Source organism: Vigna unguiculata, chromosome 2 (genome assembly GCF_004118075.2).
Source record: "Vigna unguiculata cultivar IT97K-499-35 chromosome 2, ASM411807v1, whole genome shotgun sequence".
NCBI classification, from domain to species: domain Eukaryota; kingdom Viridiplantae; phylum Streptophyta; class Magnoliopsida; order Fabales; family Fabaceae; genus Vigna; species Vigna unguiculata.
The window spans coordinates 26,682,554-26,703,455 of record NC_040280.1 but is presented as its reverse complement, the minus strand read 5'-3'; the positions used below and the strand labels follow the sequence as shown (position 1 = coordinate 26,703,455).

The window sequence follows — 20,902 nt, the reverse complement described above, 5'->3', positions numbered from 1 at the left end:
TATTTTTCTTAAAATTATACTCAAACACATAATGTGAAAAAATATTGTTAGTATTTTTTAATCACTTGTATAGACCAATTTATATATATATATATATATATATATATATATATATATATATATATGATTATTTGGTGTTAATGTGAGATATTTAGAAATATTATCTCTTTTGATAAGGTTGAGATTCATATAAGAGAGTATTATTCATAGTAAATTTAAAAATGTAGAGATTTGAAGATAGAAAGTTTTATTTAAGTGGTATATTAGATATTTTTATTCGGATATTGTCCATTTGGAATGTGAAGTTCTGTTACGGTTTTGTTTTTAAAAAAAATGTCTCGAACGGTGAAATGAGGAAGGAGTATTTAAACTACGTTTGATCTCGACTCCTAAACGATGTATAACTTATTGGATATACTATGTGATAAGGGCTTTCACAAGCTATAATAAGTTAACCTAGGTTAGCTTGAGATGATTACATAAGATTATAGAAAGGTTATTGACAAATTTCTTAAAAAGAAATTCATGGTGTTTTATATTTTGAGAGTGAAACTTGAGGTATTACCTGAAGTATTATGTATATACTATAGAAATGTTGTATAATGGTAATTTGAATTATAGGATGAGTCTGTGGGTGTTTCTTGAAGGAAAATCACAAGCTATATAAATGGCTACTTGGTGGAGAAAGGTGATTCTTGGAATAATGTTTTATGATAGGCGTTTGGTTGAGTGGTGTTAATATATCTTGGAAACATAAGAACTCTTCTCAAAGCACATTTTATGTGATTCTTTTAAAAATAAATTACAAAATTCGTATGAGTACCTTTTTATAAAGTTTTGACGATGACCACTCAAACTCTATTTATAAATACAATACTTAAATTATTATCTAGATATATTACCATTAATTGAGATTAGTTATGTTACGAAGTAAATAATAGTTTACATTACTTTTTAAACAATATATTTATAATATAAAAGATTTTTTTTCAAATATTATACTTTTTTATATTGTTGTGTTGAAAATTTATTCCAAACTTGTATTAAATGGCGACATATTTTCATATTATATAAAACTTTTAAAAAAAGTTCACCTTTTGTTGTAAACTATAATGCATAACTTAGAGGAGACAAGGAAAGGTGTGAGAAAATTATTAGCTAAAGGTGTGAATTAATTGCATCAAATAAAAAAAATTAATGTTTGATTTACAAAAAAGTGTGTTGAAAGAATACTACAAGCTTTTATAAAAAGAAATAATCGTATGTAACAGAAACCAAGACAGCATGGTAGTTTGGAAGTAAGGTTGAAAAATTAGTTACAGTTATTGAAAAAACGGAGAAGAAAAGGAAGTACAGAAGAAAGTTATAACGTTGAATGTGACGTAGTTGTGAGTGATTGGCGTGTGTTGGCTTGCGTGCTTCTATGTGAAAACAGAACTCATCCAAATTCTTTCACTTTCTGACATTTCGAGTAAAAATTAAAAAATAAATGCAAACACGAAACTAACAATAGAAAGAAAAACGAAAAATAAAAAAATCTTTGGTTTTATTTTTGCTAGTTCAGATTCTGGATTTTCTTCCCCAACACCTTCACCACCATCCTGACCACCTATTCTTTTTCTCTTCTCCAAAACCCTAATCCATACGTCGCCGTTTTCTCTCAAGTGCTCCATAGGATCAGGTACTCGTAGACCTGCTTCTTTGTTTCTCCATGCTTCCAAATTCGATCCTTAATCTCGCGGAACTCTGGCTGATTCCTTGTAATTGGTTTAATCCAGATTCAACTCTTGATTCATTTGTTTTCTCAATTTAAGTGGAAACGTATGGAATTAATTGAATGTATGTATGTGAATGAATACGAAACTCTGCTCACCTTGCTGCTTTCAATTTATCTGTCTCTGTGAATTCTAATTGCTTTTGCTGTTTGCAGAATCCACGTGCCAGCTTTTTGGGTTATTAACGGCTTTTTGTTTTGTTGTTCTGCTTTCCGTTTTCATAATTGAGATAAGCTGAATCGATTGTGCTAGATTTTGATTTTGCTTTTTTTTTTTTTTGGTTAGGAACTGAAGCGCTGGAATGGAAAAACATGATGGTGATGAATTCAATTTTCATTTCCAAAGCACGACCATCTTAGATAGGTTCTTGTAGGGTTTGTTGAGAATCTTGTAGTTTTTTTTAAAATTATTCGTTTGATCGCTGATGTGGAGTTCGATTTGTAAGATAGATCGACAAATAAGAGGAAATCATTTGACTCTGAATGGATTTGGAATGCGTGTGAAGATTTGTTCGTTGTTTTCTGAGAAGAATTGAATTAAATTTTAGTATGGAGAATGTGTGTGATGTTAATCACTTGGATGCTGATGTTCTTTTGCCTCCTCGTAAGCGTCTTCTTGCTGGATTGAAAAAACAGAGCTCGGATGGTGATGCTGCAGCAGCATCTCCATCGCGGGTTGTTGCTTCTTGTGCTATAGTTTCCGAGGCTGTTGCCTCTCCACCTTCTTCCTACTCCGTTGAATTTGAAGCCAGGCTTAAGAATTTGTTGAGTTCTCATCCCACTAACCCTAACCTTATTACCCCTGAGGAGGTTGTGGAGGCTTCCAAGGCTGAAGCGGTGGCTGCAGTGAAAGCTGCAAGGGCTGCTAGAGCTGCAGCTGAGGAAAAGGCCGAGATTGCCGCAAAAGCAGTTGCATCTGCCAAGAGAGCTTTGGATTTCATTGCCTCTTTCTCCGAAGAGGCAATGGGTAGCAAGGAAAGGAATCCGAAGAAGAACAAGCTCAAGAAGCATCTCCCAGTTCATTTCTTGTACAAAAAATATCAACAAATTGAAAATTGTGGGACGGATGAAGAATTGGCCCGGAAGTTGCATCGGGCCATGAACAGTTCTCCGAGAATCTCAAAGAATTCTCCAAATTCAGACTCAAGAGGCAGGAAATACAAAAAACCTAAGAACTTTTCGAGCCTTGAAATGACTGAGGCTTCGGATTCCCACATGGTAACTGGACAGGATTTCTTATCTATGAACAATGGGCATGCAGTGGTGGTGAGTAAGGTTGATTCTGAAGGCTCTCTTCAAGAAGCGTGTTCAAGCAAGGAAGATAAGAAGGGATTCAGATATCATGGATCAAGCCAAATGGAGGTAATAGACAATGGGGAAGCAGAGGAGAAAAAATCAGAAGATCTGTGTTCAGTAGGTAAGAAGAGAGGAAGGGTGAAACTAAAGAAGTTACCCTTAAGCATTTGCACTTCCAAAGATAGGGCACAGCCAAAGGAAGGTGTGAGAGCTAGAAGTGTTCCATTCACTGAAAATAAAGCTTTGTTTCCAGTGGAGTCATCTTCTGACAGAGTGATGCCAATTGAGGCTACATCAACATGCAAATGCCAGGAGTTCAAGACACCTGCTTGTATCAAACAAAGTAAAGCTGTGCAATCATAATATTCAGATTAAATTGAGATAACTGGGGGCTAGAAACTACAATTACAGAAGTTCATAGCTGTGGTAGAAACGATCAAGTTTTTTTTTTTTTTTTTACATATATGGCCTTTTTTGTTCATCTCTGGTTTTGTAATGAATTTGAACTTACTAAATGTAAATTTAGATTTTTAGCTGTTTGCATTAGTTCTTTCGGTTTAAAAGTTGTATTTCAGGATAATTTACGGCAAAGTTCGAGTTTAGTCAGGAAGATGCAATGAATTCAACAGCTTTAGCATTGTGCTGTTTATTCCATTCCGCATTTGTATTGAGAATAAAAAGAGAATCTGTGGTCTTTCTATTAAGCTATTAGCTAATCTGTTGCTTGTTCCTCATGTTATGTTCAAATGTCGTAAATGCTGATGGTGTTCTCCTCTTGATCAGTAATTATTGTTGAGATTTTCTATAAGTAAACTTCTACAGGTTTTAATAGTAATTTTAATTCCTTTTAATTAATATTTTAAAATCCAAATAACTCTGACTTAAGAAAATAATACATTTTTCTTATGAAGTAAGGGAAAAGTTGAATGTCAAAATATAATTTTAAAACAAATAACATTGCTCTGTTATTCTCCACTGAAATGAAGCATGAATACTTTTCAGCATTAAATGGGTAAGTTATGAAAGCTTTACTTTAAAAACTTTTTGGAAATTTATCCAGTACATGTTTTTACGATGCAGTTACGTAAGTTTTTAATAAACTTACATTTATAATATTATGATCCACCAACCCATATTGACTATTCTATGATATACAAATTCCATTCTTCTGACAGCTACCGATGAATTGAGTACTTAGTGGCATTGATGATAAAATATTGGCAATTTGTTTAACTGATTTAAAGGGAAATTATATTATATGATTGTGTAAGAGCTCTTATTTTAATTGTTTTGCTTTTATTATCCTTTCTTCCTTCATTTTTTTTTTGTTTCATTAGATAATTATCCACCTATGGTGTTAAAACTTGTTTAACATTAATATCTGATTTACCCTAACATTTCATTTAGATTTGGCCTTTTCTTTTTCCATTCCAACGGAACTTCTATTTGATACTTATAACTACATTATGGCTAAACTTTAAATTTGGGTAATTTGATGAATAAGTAAAATGAATAAATTTATGCATTTTATATAGTTTAGTAAAAGATTTACGGAAGTATTAATTAAAGTATGCATTACATATAACTCTAAAAAATTTATACCAATACAAACCAGTTATGTTGTAATAAAAATGTCAAGAAATATTTAATATTAATAAATGCAATGCTAATTGTTTTTCTATGTTAGTTTTTATTTTGTAATCTATCTTTCTTTTAAAAAAATTTCCCTTCTATTTTATCTCTTTATTTTTAAGTCTAACTCATCAAGGTGACAGAGTGTAAATGGTATCTATCTCATAAACATTTGAATATAGTAAGTTTTTCTTTCGTTTTAAGATCTTTATATTCTTACTCTTTTGCTTCTATTGGTGTATTTTTAAGTTTTATTGGTTTTGTTAATTGGAAATACTATTCTCTCAAACGGTATTTGTATTTTAATAAATGTTTTTATTGATTGAATGATGTTCTCTTATATTTTTAGGAGTTTTGTGTGATTTTAACTCTCTTCCTTTTATTGTATGAGAAACAAATAACTATCAAATAAAAAAAATGTTTTAAATTATAGACAAACAACATCTCATTCAATAATATAAAAAACACATATAATAAATTTATTGTTTATGTAATAATTTATAGGTAATTAGTAATTTTTTTTTATATTTAGACTTATTATTTATTTTGCTTACTAGTTTTACTCGATTGAGTTTTTATTTTTTATGAAAAATTGAATTGAATTTTAGTTTCATAAAAAAAAAATTAATGTGATATTTTCCATTAAGTACATTATATGTTAAAATTTATATTTTTTACTTAAAAATTGTCACATGTCAAAATTAGAAGAATTCAAACAAAAAAGATATTCAAAATTTATAACTTGATTTACTTAAATTTTAATATGTGATACTTTTAAATGGTATTATTGATTTTTTTTTTTTTACAAAAGGAACTCAATTGAGTTAAAATCAAATATAAAAGCTAAAATGAATGAAAAGTATAAATATATGACAAATTTCTAATCAAACCAAATTAACTTCTTGTTATTTTTTTTATTATATCATTAATTATATTTAATTTAATTTAATTTAATTGTTATATAAACAGCAGTTTCCAAGGAATAAATGATGGAATGAAAATAGACATATTTATATTTTACAACATAATATTAATAAATAATAAAATAAAATATAAAATAAAGTATAATAAATAAAATACTTGTTTATTTTTTATTTTATTGTTTTTTAGTCTATTACCTATTGTATTTATTTTTTACTTTCACATGTTTTTGTTTTTGTTTATAAGGAGAAAGAGTAAGTTAGACACAAATTTCTTATCTTCTTTACTTTGATTTTTCATCTGATTTTACTTTTATTCTTAAAGAAAAAATTAACTATATTTTCTCTTATTTGATAATGAAATATTAGTTCAATAATTAACATTATATTTTTAATCTCACGAGCTATTATATATTCATCTTTTTATAAATATAAAAAAAAAATAATGTATTACTTTTTCTTCATAACAAGTTTTAATTATGACTCAATTATCAAACATTTTTTCATTTAGTAATTGGGTCTTTGAATTCTTTATTTGATTATGATAAAATATTTTTTAAACTTAAACTTAAAAAAATATATACATTGATGAAAAATAAAATAATAGATTTATATTTTAAAAAAATAAATTCAACTCCTTAATGTGATTTTGAGAAAAGGTCTTTAAATATATCATATATGAATATCTAATATATGATTTCATTTTGTAGTTATAGTTATTTCTTTTGTATATACAATTATACTAAATTTTATATTAATTTATATTATAGTAGTAATAATAGTTAAATATATGAAAATTTGGTGTATTATTTTGCCTCCCAAAATTAAGGGTGGGCAAAAAATCCAATTTTTATGATCCAATCCATTTTTTTTATGATCCAATTCATTTAATATCCATTTTATTAAAAAATCAATCCATTTAAAATCCATTTTATTGGATCTGGAGATCAATCTAATATACATTTTATATATTTTATGAATTGGATATCCATTCTCGAAATCTAGATTTTCAAAATGGATAATTCAAAATATCCAATCCAAATTTTCACTTTATGTTTTTTGTTAGGTGAGGCTAAAGGTTGAGACGGAGTGACCCAAATTTAGTCGTATTTGATTGAGTTGGCGTGATCCTATACAAAATTTGACAGAATTAGGCCAAATTCTGTCAAGTCGGTCCCGATCGAGATTTGACCTGGTTGGTCCTCGACAAAATTTGGAAGTATTCGGCCAAATCTGTCAAATTCTTTGGTGTCAGCCCTATGGACACAAATTTGGATCCACATCCATTATTTGGATTCAAAATGGATATGGATTAGATTTTCGATAGGGCTGACACTATATAATTTGGCAGATTTTTTGTCGGGGCCAACAAGGCCAAATTTCAGCATGGGATGAACTTGGATGACTTTCGAACGAATTTCGGTCGAGGACGACGTGACCAAATTTGGGCCAAGGTTGACTCGAGAAAATTCCAAGCGAGATCAACTTGACTCGATTCGACTGAATTTCGGCTAGGGCCGATTTTGCCTAATATGACCAAATTTTGGCCAGAGCCGACTTGGGCAAATATGGCCACATTTGGGCAAGGGCCTGATCAGTCAAATTTCGGTCAGGGTTGACTCCACTAAATTCGTCGGTTGGGACCGACTTGACTTAATATGACCAATTTTTTATCACAGCCGACTAAGTTGAATATAGTCAAATTTTGTTCGAGACTTACTCGACCGAATACGGCTAAATTTGAGCTAGTACTGACTCTACCAAATTTTGGTCATGACCAACTCGACTGAATTTGGCCAAATTTAGGTTAGGACCGACTCGCCTAAATATAACCAAATTTCGATCGCGATCAACTCTGCCGAATACGACCAAATTCAGGGCAAGACCAACTCGATCAAATTTTGGTCGAGGCCAACACGACCAAATTTTGACCGGAGCCGACTCGACTGAATTCGGCCAAATTTCGGTCGTGGCCGACTTAGTTGAATACGGCCAAATTTCACCCTAGGTCGTCTCAGCCAAATACGACCAAATTTGGGTCAGGGTCGACTCAGCCAAATCTCAATCGCGGCCCACTCGATTGAATTCAACCAAATTTTAAATGGAGCCAACTAGGATGAATACACCCAAACTTTGGTCGTGGTTGTCTCGGTCGAATACAGTCAAATTTTGTCTAGGTTGACTCAGCCCAATGCAGTCAAATTTGGGTCGGGCTGAACTCAACCGAATACTTCCAAATTTTGTCCAGGACCAGCTAGGCCAAATTTTGATCGCGACCGACTTAACAGAATTCGGTCAAATTTTGTATAGGGTCACGCCAACTCAATCAAATACGACTAAATTTAAACTAATTGGTTTCAACTTTTAGCCTAACCTAACCAAAAATATAAACTGAAAATTTGGATTGGATATTTTGGATTATCCATTTTGAAAATCTAAATTTAGAGAATGAATATCCAATTCATAAAATATATAAAATATATATCAGATTGATATCCATATCTAATAAAATAAATTTTAAATGGATTGAATTTTTAATAAAATAGATATTAAATGGATTAGATCATAGAAAAATAGATTGGATTATAAAAAATGGATTTTTCTCCCACTCTTGATTAGAATTTTGTGACACATCTCTTCACATATTTAATGTCAGAATAGAAAACCAAAAAAAAAATATTGTCTGCCAACTTCTAAACACTTTTCTAAAATCATCCATGTAATGATAGCAAACATCTGCAAAAGCTTCAAATTACTTTTGTTGTATAAGGTTAGTTTTCCTATTTCCGATAAAATTATGTCCTTTTCTCTTCCTTCTTTCGATTAATAAGAAACTATTATTTGAAGAAGGATAAATAGCAAAGAAGAACCTTAGCTATACTGCAACCAGTAAACCAAAGCACCATTATTTTATGAAAGAATCAAGTATTTCAGTGCAATAATTTGAGACGTGCTACGTGGGACGTGGAAGGTGAGACGTGAGACGTGCGACGTAAGACGTGAGGGTGGGATGTGAGACGTGGGACGTAGGACGTGAGACGTGAAACGTAGAACTTGTGACGTGAGATGACGTAGTACGTGAGACGTGATACGTGAGATGACGTGGTACCGTGAGATGTGAGCCGTCAGTCGTAAGACGTGGGATATAGGACGTGAGACGTGAGACATGCGACGCGAGACGTAAGACGTGAGACGTGAGACGTGGGAGGTGAGACGTGAGACGTGGAAGGTAACATGGGCATAATACATGGGACATGCAACGTAAGACGTGAAACGTGAGGTGAGACGTGAGACGTCAGATGTAGGACGTGGGACGTGAGACATCAGATATAGGACGTGGGACGTGAAACGTGGGACATGGGACGTAGGACATGAGATGTAGAACGTGGGACGTGGGACGTGAGACGACGTGGGACGTGATACGGGAGACGTGAAATGTAATACGTGGGACATGAGACATGAAACGTGAAACGTGAGATATGAGACGTAAGATATGAGACGTAAGACATGCGAAGTGAAACGTGAGACGGGAGACGTGAGACGTGAGACGTAGGATGTGGGACGTGAGATGTGGTAGTTGAGACGTGAGACGTGGGATGTGGAACGTGGGACGTCAGATGTGAGACGTGAGACGTGAGACGTGAGCCGTTAGACGTGTGACGTGGGACGTGGGACGTGAGACGTGAGCCGTTAGACGTGTGACGTGGGACGTGGGACGTGAGACGTCGAAGGTGGGACGTGAGACGTGAAATGTGTGACGTGGGACGTGAGATGTGAAACGTGGGACGTAAGACGTAGGATGTAGGACATAGGACATGAGACGTGAAACGTGGAACGTGTGACGTAGGACGTGGAACGTGGAACGTAAGACGTGAGACGTGTGACGTGGGACGTGTGACGTGTGACATGAGACGTGAAATGTGTGACGTGGGACGTGAGATGTGAAACGTGGGACGTAAGACGTAGGACGTAGGACATAGGACATGAGACGTGAAACGTGGAACGTGTGACGTAGGACGTGGAACGTGGAACGTAAGACGTGAGACGTGAGACGTGTGACGTGGGACGTGTGACGTGTGACGTGAGACGTGAGAGACGTGTGACGTGAGACGTGAGACATGAGACGTGCGACGTGCAACGTGCGACGTGGGCGTGAGACATGAGATGTGAGACGTGCGACGTGCGACATGCGACTTGCGACGTGCGACGTGTGACGTGAAACATGAGACGCGAGACGTCCGTAAACACTAAACCTTGAAATTTATATTCATAAATTTTAAACTTTACAATTTAATTAAAAAATTTAGATGTTTAATAAAAGAATTGTTAATGTATCCATCAATTTGTACTAACAAATTTAAATTTTACTTTTGTAAAAAACTGTATTAATAAAAAGATATTAAATACGTATAAAAGTGAAAGAATAAAAATACGAGGGTAAAAGTAATAATTAATGTTTATTTAACACCTAAAAATAAAAATTATGAGGATAACAACAATAATTTATATTTATTGAACTCCTAAATGAGTGGAAGGAAGCAGAGGATGATCTGAAAAGTTAAACTAAGGATGAACAAAAAATCTAATTTTCATTATCCAATCCATTTAATATTCATTTTATTAAAAATCTAATTCATTTTATTGGATCTGGATATCAATTTGATTTACATTTTATATATTTTATGGATTGTATATTCATACTCTAAATCTAGATTTTCAAAATGGATAATCCAAAATATCCAATACAAATTTTTAGTTTATATTTTTTGTTAGGTTAGGCTAGAGGTTGAGACAGCCTGACAAAATTTGATCGTATTCGGCCGAGACAACCACGAACAAAATTTGGCTGTATTTAGCCTAGTTGGCTCCAGTCAAAATTTGGTCGAATTCAATCGAGTTGGCCTCGATTGAGATTTGACCGAGTCGACCCTGGCCCAAATTTGGTCGTATTTGGTTGAAACGGCCTAGGATGAAATTTGGCTGTATTCAAATGAGTCGGTCACAATCAAAATTTGGCCGTATTCAACTGAGTCGGCCACGACCGAAATTTGGCCAAATTCAGTCGAATTGACTCCGATCAAAATTCGGTCGTGTTGGCCTCAACCATAATTTGACTGAGTTGGTCCTAACCTTAATTTGGTCGTATTCGGCAGAGTCGATCGCGACCGAAATTTGGTCATATTTAGGCGAGTCGGTCCTGACCTACATTTAGCCAAATTCAGTCGAGTTGGTCATGACCAAAATTTGGTCGAGTCGACACTAACCCAAATTTAGCCGTATTCGGTCGAGTAAGTCCCGAACGAAATTTGATTATATTCAACTTAGTCGGTTGTGATAGAAAATTGGTCATATTCAGTCAAGTCGGTCCCGACTGACGAATTTAGTAGATTCAACCCTGACCGGAATTTGACTGATCAGGCCCTAGCCCAAATGTGGCCATATTTGGCCAAGTCGGCTCTGGCCAAAATTTGGTCGTATTAGGCAAAATCGGCCCTGGCCGAAATTCAGTCGAATCTAGTCAAGTCGATCTCGACTGAAATTTTGTCATGTCAACCTTGGCCAAATTTGGTCACGTTGTCCCTGACCAAAATTCGTTCGAAAGTCATTCAACTTCATCCCATGCTGAAATTTGGCCTCATTGGCCCCGACAAAAAATCTGTCAAATTCTATGGTGTCAGCCCTATGGACACAAGTTTTAAAAAATTTAATTTGAACTTATTTTATGAAAAATAAATTTTGGATTTTGAACTTGATCCAAATATTTATATCTGGATTTAAACTTGATCTAAATATTTGGATATGGATTTTTAAAAAATTCAATCTACTTTTTTTGAAAAAGTGGATTTAGATCGAAAATCTAATCCAATTATTTAGATCCAAAATGGAGGTGGATTGGATGATCCAATCCACGATCACCCCTACCCAAAATTATTAGCCATGATCCGTTATTATTCTTGTCCGATCAGAATTCTTGAGTAAGTTTATATTTAAGGAGAGATGCAAATATACTTATATATGGTGGTGTTTGTTTGTAATACTTGAAGGATGATTAGCTATAATGTAACTAGAAATGCGGAGTTACAAAATTACTGTGATCGTTCAATTATATTATTTATGTGTAATGGTAATATATTTATAGAATTTATAGAAATATATAAAAATATTTTTTTTTTTTAATTTCATCCAATTTGTGACATTTTACTGTAGTACAGTGTACACACGTTCCGTTCCCTTTTTTAATTTGATCTCAATTTTACTTTAGTGAAAAGAAACTGTAAAGGGCCGTTGGACCTTCTTGGGCCCACCCATCATTGCTCCCAGGTTCCTAACATCATTTCAATCTAGAACAGTCCAAAAAACGATAAACGCTTATGCTTTTTTTATAGTGTGAAATATTTATCATGACTAATCCTTATCAGAAAATCTAATTTTCCTTATCCACAACATTGGTTAATTACGTTAATCAGATTCTTTCTTTTGATTTAGGAAACTTAACTCCAAATTCAGATTAAAGGAAAAGCTGAGACTTGAATTAAAATCATGTGATGATGTAATGAATTGCAACATATGAACAGTATACAGGCAAATTCTGGTGTCAGATATATCAGTGGAGGAACAAAATTCTTTGCTGATTTACATCTTTGAAGTTAATAAACCATTAGAAAGAATCTTATTGAAGTTTGATAAAAAATAATAATATGACAATCAATAGTTCATGTGGAAGGAGGGGCTTAAAGATGTGACTATGCCTTGGACTGTGAGATCTGAAGGTTGCTCATTCCAGCATGCACTTTTTCTTGAGCAGTTTGATTTGGAGGGTTCAGCCATGGATGTTCCAGGCACTGTCTCGCAGTTGGTCGCTTCTCAGGGGCAAAATCAAAGAGTGGTAGAAGAAATTCTGAAAACTCTCGAGCATCATTAGCTGAAAATTTATATTTATCAGTCAGCAATTTGTCTAGTGGACAGAATTTTAGCCTGCGAATCCTTTTTAGATCCCCATGCCTGTCAAAGTAATCCTTGGATTGAGCTCCTCCAATAGCAATCTGCAACTCACAAGCATTAGATATGGCAGAATAGCTCTTCAAGAAACTATATGAACAAAGTGTTCAGAGTGTACTCACCTTCCGGGGCATCTTTCCAAGGAGTTCCATCATCAGGGCAAGGTGATCCTAAAATCAACAAAATGCAGATTTTAGTATTCTGCTAAAAAAATCTTTAGGGTAGATTTGTGTTCAATTACATTAATGACCGTGGTGATTTTTTCGTTCCTTTTTGTTGATAAACAGATCAAAGAATATCAGCTAAGATTAAAAGCTTCAGCTTTGGAAACTACAGTTTGATAGATTTCTTACTGTAGCTATTTTCAAGAGTTGTTGATCACAGATCACAAGCGTGAAACTTTCAATTTCACCCTATGATTATAGAAACTCAAACACAACCAGAAACAAAAAAAAAAACTTTTTAGTTCCACTCACAACAGGGCTGTAGCCTGTAAAAGGATCATAAAAAGATGAAAACATGAATACTTACAGATATAAATTGTTACATAAGATCTCTCGTGTGGCACAGAAGAGACATTATTATAAAATAATCTTGGTACTTGAGACAGTATTTTGTCGAAACTAGTTTATCATGAGCGATGCAAAAAATGCTTTAGTAAAACAGTACAGAAAATTTGTCAAACTGACATCTGGCTTACTGGTTTAACAAGGTGATTCAATGAATTCTATTCTTATGTATCTTTCACATATTCCACAATAGAAGTAATATAAGTGTATTTGTAAGTATTAGCGACAAATATAACAAGATTTAACCATTTTTTTCAAATCGTTTCTGATAGTATTGCTACCTTCAAAAAGATCACACGCTTTACACCAAATTGAAGCCAAAGGAACCTCCTTAAAAAATATGGAATTACTTATAAATGCATAAGACTTCAAAACGTAACTAAGCATTATAGTATTAATGAAATCATCATACCTCATCCTCACTAAAACCTTGTCCACCCTTTGGTGTGAACAACATATCTCCAGTGGCTAGTTCAAAAACAATGCAAGCAAAAGACCACATGTCAACAGGGAAAGAATAGCCAGATATCAGTATAACTTCAGGTGCTCTGTACTGTCTTGTCTGAATTTCTTCTGCAAACTGCTTATCAGCCCAACAAGCATTTCCAAAATCTACTATCTTGCATCTCACATCAATCCCATTAATGTTTCTATCGGTGTTTGCAACATCTTCTCCCATTGTCCCTCTTCTTCCGGATATCTTAGCAACTGCGGACCTTGCTCTCCTTTTCAACCTTTTCTCAATAAGACTTGATACTCCACCATTTGTGTTTCCCTCAGGTCGCTCCAGAATTGGGGAGAGTCCAGATCTTAAAGGGTCTTTGGCAGGATCAATGGTTGAACATAGAAGAATGTTTTCAGGTTTTAGGTCAGAGTGGATTATACCAAGATCAGTATGCAAGTAGTCCAAACCAACTAAAACACATTTGCAAATCTCTCTAACTTTATTCAATGGAAGGCCTTTGTAACGGTTATATTTGATCAAGCGAAGCAAGCTATCGCCCAGAAACTCTAGGACCATGCATAGATGCTGTCCATTTGGACCATTGTGCTTAAAGTTGTCAATCAATTGAATTACAAATTTTGAATTTGATGGGTCACGGTCAGCAATGGATGAAAGAATATCAATCTCATGAAGGGCAGCCTGAACAAACTGAGCCGCACTTTTCTGGATCTTGAGTGCAACAAATGACTGAAAACCACAATCTAAAAATTAGACAAAAGTGCAAAAGAAAAATGAAAGCTGGTGCACAAAAATAACAAGAAAATACCATTGTTTGGGGAGGTTAAGGTAATCTCTGAGAATAAACACACAACCGTACATACATGTTTAACCTTCATACAAGGTTTCTGAACCAAAAGCACACATAAATGAACAAAGGATGAAGTTGGACGTGATCAATGAAGAGTGTCATTGTGCATATGTGTACAACTTAAACTTATTTTCTTCTTGGGATTTGCCCAATTTTCTGCTTTCTAAATTCAAGCACTAGCAAGAACCTATAACTAACTACAAGTTATGCGATTTATGGTTAAACACCAGTGTCACGGTTACCAAGATGCTTAATACACAAAATCGTGACCAAATCAGAATCAAGCCGTTCAAACAGAAGCAGCAGGGGCACATTTATTGCCCCTCTATATACAGACAAATCTATCACCCATGTAAACCAGGTGGTCACATTCTGTGAGGACCATTCACCATTTCCCGTTAAACCAACATGCATAGATTCCTTTTTATGACACAAGTTGAACAAAAGAAGGAATCATAGATTCGTATTTCCATAGTGGCAAGCAATCAACATCAAGAAGCCAAATAATCTCAGACACAAAACGACATAAAGGTGCCCAAACAAGAACCGAAGATCCCGGAACCTCCACAACATTCGAAGGAAGCAAATTTCAAACCAACAAAGCACAACGAAAATTTCCAAACCCAGTACACTCATCACAGCCCAAAATCCAAACCCAAAAAGGGTGGTCTCAAAACGACGCCTTTTTGCAGAAAACAAAGAAAAAAAAAACTGACATAACAAACGGAAAAAAAAAAAAAGATGGGTAAGAAACATACAGAAGTTTTAGTATCGTAGGCAAGCCAGACGGTGGAGAACTGACCCCAACCCAATTTTCTCTGCGCTATGTACCTGCCGCTGCCGAACTGATCGCCGACTCTGACGGCGTGGTACCCTCCTTTCCGGTAAGAGTCGAATCCCTCATCGTCTTCCTCCGACCCCGACGACGACGAACACGACATCACCTTCTGATCTATTCAGATTCACCCAAAGAAACTCAAAATCTGATTCTTTCTTCAAAATCCTCCACTGATTCGCCCTGCTTTTCCCTTTTGATATATCTTCTTTAACTCGGAAATTGCTTGGACGCGAAGTCTTTGTTTAGGAGGATGAAGAGTTATTATATTTGCGGTGTGTGAGGCTTTTGTTTTGGAGGATGCAATTCCTATTCCTTATTCCTCCACTTTTTTCTCTTTCTTTCTTCATGTGATGTGTGGGTCTTCCATTTTTCCTACTCCAATTTCATAGCCCTTCGTCTTTATCATTCCCTCTATGCCCTTCGTTTTCCTCGCTTGGTTTACCTCTGTCATTGACTATTTTCGGGATTCCATAATTTCAACTGTCTGTTTCCAAGTGAGGTGGAGCAATCATACTCTGAAACCGCTTTGTGGGCTTCTGTCATTTCCAACATCATGCACCTTTTTTTTTTAATGTATGTCTTTATGGTTTCTTTGTTTTTCTAGGGTTCCTAGGTAATGACATGGTTAATTACTACCACAACCAATAATTTCATGGGTTAATTTAGTAGTAAATCTTAAAAGTCTTGGTTTATTTATTCGGTTTCATTTTGTTTAGATTTGATTTGACTTGTTAGTCTAATGCGCCATCAATAGTGTTGAACTAAAAGTTCATGTTTTTTCTTACTTTTTGTAATGCTACTCACTTAGAAAGTGCTTATTATTCTTCTCATTTATGAATTGTTTCAAACACCTTTCAAACATTCATTTAATACCTCTCTACTACAGTTTCTCTCTAACATAAAGCATCATCTCTTAGATATGATTGAGGAGGATCACACTGGCACATGGCATGACAGTCTCAGAAAAAAGAGCTACTCCATTCAAAGTGTTTCATTAACTTTTCCATTTTAATGTTGTGGTATTTGTAGCTGAATTTGTTTACTGATGGTAAGTTCTTAAACTTTATCAGTCATTCTTTTTCCCTTTTAAGATTTCATATACCTGTGAAGCTGGCAATTAATATGACAGTAAAATGGAGTAGAATCAATTGGACGCAGATTCTGTTTTAGGTTGGTGTGGTTAAAATAAAATCACGTGAGAAATTATTTGTAGCTTCTTTTGAAATTTGATGGACCTAAAAGCTGAAAAAATGGCATGAAAAGCTAAATGTGTAAGTAACATCATGAGTGCAGAGAGGATATGTTTTATTTTCAGTGTTAGAGAATATGTTATGCTTTATAGAGTTTTATTTGCAGCATTTCTCTAAAAACTAATTTATAATCTCTTTGACAAGTGATAAATTAATTTATAATTGATAAGTTGACTGTTACAATATAAGTTGTTAATTTATATTCTAACCTTAACTTATTAAATTACAAATATTTAATAAAATTAATTGATAAGTTTGTTGAAAAATGTAGAATGAGATAAAGTGACATGATGTATAAATTTTATTATATAAATAAAATTTGTGTTTTTAGGAAAAAAAACAAAATTATTATATAATTATAATTTTATATTTCAAAACTTTTTATTAATTTTTTATTTTGTCATTTAGTTTTATTTAAATTAATTTGATCTTTTTAATTTAAACTGCTGTTTTTTTTTACAAATTGTATTGTGTGTAGTAATAAAAATATAACTATATAATATGATTTTTTTTAGTTAAAATGTTTTTTATTAATATTTCCTTTGTTTTAGGTAAAACTTACCTTATCAAAATTTTGGTAAGATAAGTTTGATTCATTTTTTCCTAAACACAAATATATATATATATATATTACTTGTGTTACAAACTCTTTAAAATACACGTAAAGATCATTTCCTTTTGAAATTCTCCGATTTGATTAATATAGATTCTTTCGATATGTTTTTAGTAAAATATATATTGTAATCAATTTTAAAATTGTTTTTATTATACATCAGTTTTTAAATTGTTTTATATATATATATATTAACTAAGAAAATTGGATCGGATTAGTTAAGATATTCAAAGTGTTTTTATTTTTTCTTTCTTCTTTATCTCCTCTTTATCCACTCTCTCATCTCCTCACCTTTTTTGTCCTCTTAACATTTTCTTAATGCATTTTTAATTACACTTTTTTAGTTCTTATAATATGTTATTCAACCTATCTTTTTAATTTTTTTATTTATTGTCCTTTATTACTTATATGACATCTTAAATTTCTTCTCTTGAAATATTTGATTAGACTAACTAACTAGACCTATCACGATATAAAGGCTAAAAAGATAAAAAAAATCAAAATAACGTACTCACAAAAAGGCAGACTACCTGAATCTATCACCACGATATATATAAATATTTTTTTTTTTACATTTTATGTAACATAACATAACACAACTTATTACTTATCTATGATCACTTATGTATTGATTAATTATTACATTCACAAGTTGATATATAATTTTATTGAATACAACGTGAAAGTCTATTTTTAATGGCTTCTTATATTGTGAGATCTCAACCTTTTTAAATTTTAATTTAATATAAAGTTATTGAAATGAATATAATTGGTGGTGTGATGTATAAGTCCAACTATTAGTTTATTAAAAGTATGAAAAAAATATGGATATTTATTTAAAATAGGAATGTTCGCTTGCTATTTTATTAAACATATAAGAAAGACTTGTGTCAATTTTAAAATTTTAAACTATAAAAACGAGTCTTTCATAAGTGTAATTTTTCCTGAACTAAATGGACGAACTACCTTTATGTAGTCTGATGTAGGATTTAAGTTTTTCTTTCCTTAATTTTTTATGGGTCACAGTTTGCATAAAGTTTCAATTCAATCTTCATTTCAAAGACTGTATAAAAAAAATCATGAATTGCTGTCTTTCTTTATTGCCCTCGTTACACGTTGATCCACGTTTCTTTTGCAATGATTTAGAACCATAAATTCGGCACTATAAAACTGTAATAATTGTTTTCTGGTGTTAATGCTGTGAAACAATTAATTCTGCAAAATCTAACTCAAAAAACAGTGACTTTTTTGCTCAAATTCAGGTTTTACAAGTAAATAAAAGACAATCAACATGGTCGCCATTCTAGACCCATGCTTGCATTGGTTCATTGAATGTGAATCATCTCTTGGAAGGTCTCTCTTTGATTCATAGAAGCAGAACTTCAAAAGGAAGAAGAAATTTTAAACAATTAACTAATGTAATGTTTCTCAGACAAAAACCTTTTAGATCCATATGCTACAACTTTCACAAAAAATGAACCAACAACAAAGAATTAGCATGCCTTTATTGTAGCTGGTGATGAACAAATCACTCAGCAAATTGAACACTTTATTCAGGAGCATCAATTCCAACTAGAATAATTCCCTTCCAAGAGAGCAATCAGCAAGAATCACTATCACGGAAACAAACATCAAGCATATACTTAAAACATGTATAAGCTTAGTTTCTCCAATGTATCCAAAGAATCACAGACATTTTTGGATTACCATTACTCTCCATTCATCAGTAGATTCAGAAGAAAAAGATACAGAAAAGTTTTGAACAGAATGATTAGGATGTGGGGGAAAGAATCTCCATCACAGAAGTGTAAGTGCCAGAAACTGCAATCACAAACCCAAAAACCACAATTGCTCCATCCCAGACAAAACAACTCCAACCCAACTCATCCTTAAAAACAATAAGATGAAACATCGCAGGCAGCACAAAACTCAACACAACACACACACTGCTTCCAACCAGGGACAAGAAATCCGCAAAATTAGGCACCAAAAGCGCAACCAAAGAAATCAGCAACACCATGAGCCATCTCAACCACAAGCAGTACCTAGACCCACAGAACCTTCTCTCCATCACCTCATTCACAGGATTCATCATAATCGGAAAAGTGAAAAACAAATTGATACAAAGCCCCAACTGAACCAAAAGACTAATCACCCCAGGACCCAAATTGGTGGTGATAATACCCTTAGTTTCTTCCCCAAACGCAAAGTACCCTAAACCCCCAAACAAACCAAACAGCACAGAAATCGATCCCATCCCCAAACCCAAAACCCTACCGAACTTCTCCTTATACCTCGCCTCACTTTCCAACGGCAGAACCATTCCGATTCCCTCAAAAGCATACACGGCCACACCTATGCCGTACAGAAACACAGACAAACCCCCGAACACTTTCAAATCGGGTTTATTCTTAACAGAAACAAAAACATCCTCGACCATCACAACACTCTTCGCAGCGAGATCAACCACGTCAGCGAAGATACTCAACGGAGCCAAATGAGTCAAAGTGCGAACCGAAATCAGTCCTAACTGGAAGGGGAAGCAGGCCCAGAGGAACAGAACCTTGGGGGTGAAACCGAGGAAAACCGGCGTCGTTTCGTTGTTGGTGAGGAACGCGAGGGTGGAGGAAATGAAGATGAGGTAGCTGACGCAAAAGCCGGATTGGGAGAGGACGATCATGGCGTCGACGGCGAAGCGGCCCACTGGGCCGCAGATCGTAAAACCCAGGTCGCCAAAGGAGGTGATTTTGGTGAAGCCCGTTAAAGATTCGAGTTTGCGACGCGTGAGGACGAGGAGCATCATGCAGTGGTAGGTGAGGAAGGCGACGGAGAAGAGCATGAGCAGGCCCATGAGCCAGCCCGTTCGCTTGAAGCTGTAAGGGAGGCCCAACACGCCGGCGCCGACGATGGAGATGAAGATGTTAGCGAAGGTCTTGAGATTGGAGGACAAAGCTGGTGCCTTTCCCAGGAGGGGTGTGTCCTCTCTAGGGTAGGGTGGAAGGGTGTAGGAAGAGGATCCTTCTTCCTTGGAGAACACCATTGTTTCTTTCTTTCTGTTACTCCACACTTCTCAATTCTCAACTCTGTTCTATCACAAATTACGTGTGGATCGCTTCCTTGTCAGAAATTTGGAATACTGCAACAGAGGGTGCTGAATTTGATGCTAAAGTTATGATATTTTTGGTGTTTCAATTTCAATATATATCACCATTATATAACACAACAAGTAGGGTTGTTGGATAAAGTATTGTGGTGGCGGCTATGTTTGTCTTTTGACAGGACTAATCTTACTTGTCGTGTTAGTTTCTCTGTAGCTTTTATTTGATTTCATTTTGTGGATTTTATATAATCTTGTAGTAGTTCTTCAAAAATAGGGTATTTTTTTTCCTTGTTTTTGTCATGTTTGTTATATAAAGGAGATCAGTGATTCTTATTATATTATTTTATGTTTAATATGCAATGATAAGGTGCATGCATGGCCATGATATTTTATTGGTTTTTCAATAAATATATATATGACTCTAACGGTTTACCCGTGACAGGTTGTTTAGTTAAAGTTGTATAATTACTGTTGCTATCCAAAGTCCAAAGAGATTGCAGGTGAAGTAAGAAACTACCCAATAAAAAGAGAGCAAAAGAGGTTTTGGATTAAAAATATGAAAAAGCTCTTGAAGTAATATGAGTGATTGTTTCCCTTC

The 20,902-nt window shown here is 34.1% G+C and overlaps 3 protein-coding genes across 5 annotated transcripts; 1 reads left to right on the top strand and 2 right to left on the bottom strand.

The window, feature by feature from the left end:
- The first annotated feature begins 1,493 nt into the window (after positions 1-1,493).
- On the top strand, positions 1,494-3,781 carry LOC114174139. 3 transcript variants are annotated; one of them, XM_028058909.1, is made up of 3 exons: positions 1,499-1,681; positions 1,779-1,839; positions 2,061-3,781. In XM_028058909.1, exon 3 carries the CDS (start codon positions 2,324-2,326, stop codon positions 3,431-3,433), a length of 1,110 nt encoding a protein of 369 aa, XP_027914710.1. In that variant the 5' UTR covers positions 1,499-1,681; positions 1,779-1,839; positions 2,061-2,323; the 3' UTR covers positions 3,434-3,781. The 3 variants fall into 3 exon arrangements, with proteins under 3 accessions (XP_027914708.1, XP_027914710.1, XP_027914709.1); XM_028058907.1 differs by lacking the exon at positions 1,779-1,839 and having other exon boundaries at positions 1,494-1,681; XM_028058908.1 differs by lacking the exon at positions 1,779-1,839 and having other exon boundaries at positions 1,499-1,760.
- An 8,411-nt stretch (positions 3,782-12,192) lies between these two features.
- Positions 12,193-15,877, bottom strand: LOC114174060 (SRSF protein kinase 1). The gene is made up of 4 exons (XM_028058802.1): positions 15,262-15,877; positions 13,603-14,382; positions 12,744-12,791; positions 12,193-12,665 (listed from the first exon to the last, which is right to left on the bottom strand). The coding sequence occupies exons 1-4, from the start codon at positions 15,442-15,444 to the stop codon at positions 12,366-12,368; spliced, it is 1,311 nt and encodes a 436-aa protein (XP_027914603.1). The 5' UTR covers positions 15,445-15,877; the 3' UTR covers positions 12,193-12,365.
- Positions 15,878-18,593: 2,716 nt separating this feature from the next.
- LOC114173999 (amino acid transporter AVT3C-like) lies at positions 18,594-20,481 on the bottom strand. Its single transcript, XM_028058719.1, has one exon. The coding sequence runs from the start codon at positions 20,242-20,244 to the stop codon at positions 18,976-18,978; it is 1,269 nt and encodes a 422-aa protein (XP_027914520.1). The 5' UTR covers positions 20,245-20,481; the 3' UTR covers positions 18,594-18,975.
- Positions 20,482-20,902: the final 421 nt, after the last annotated feature.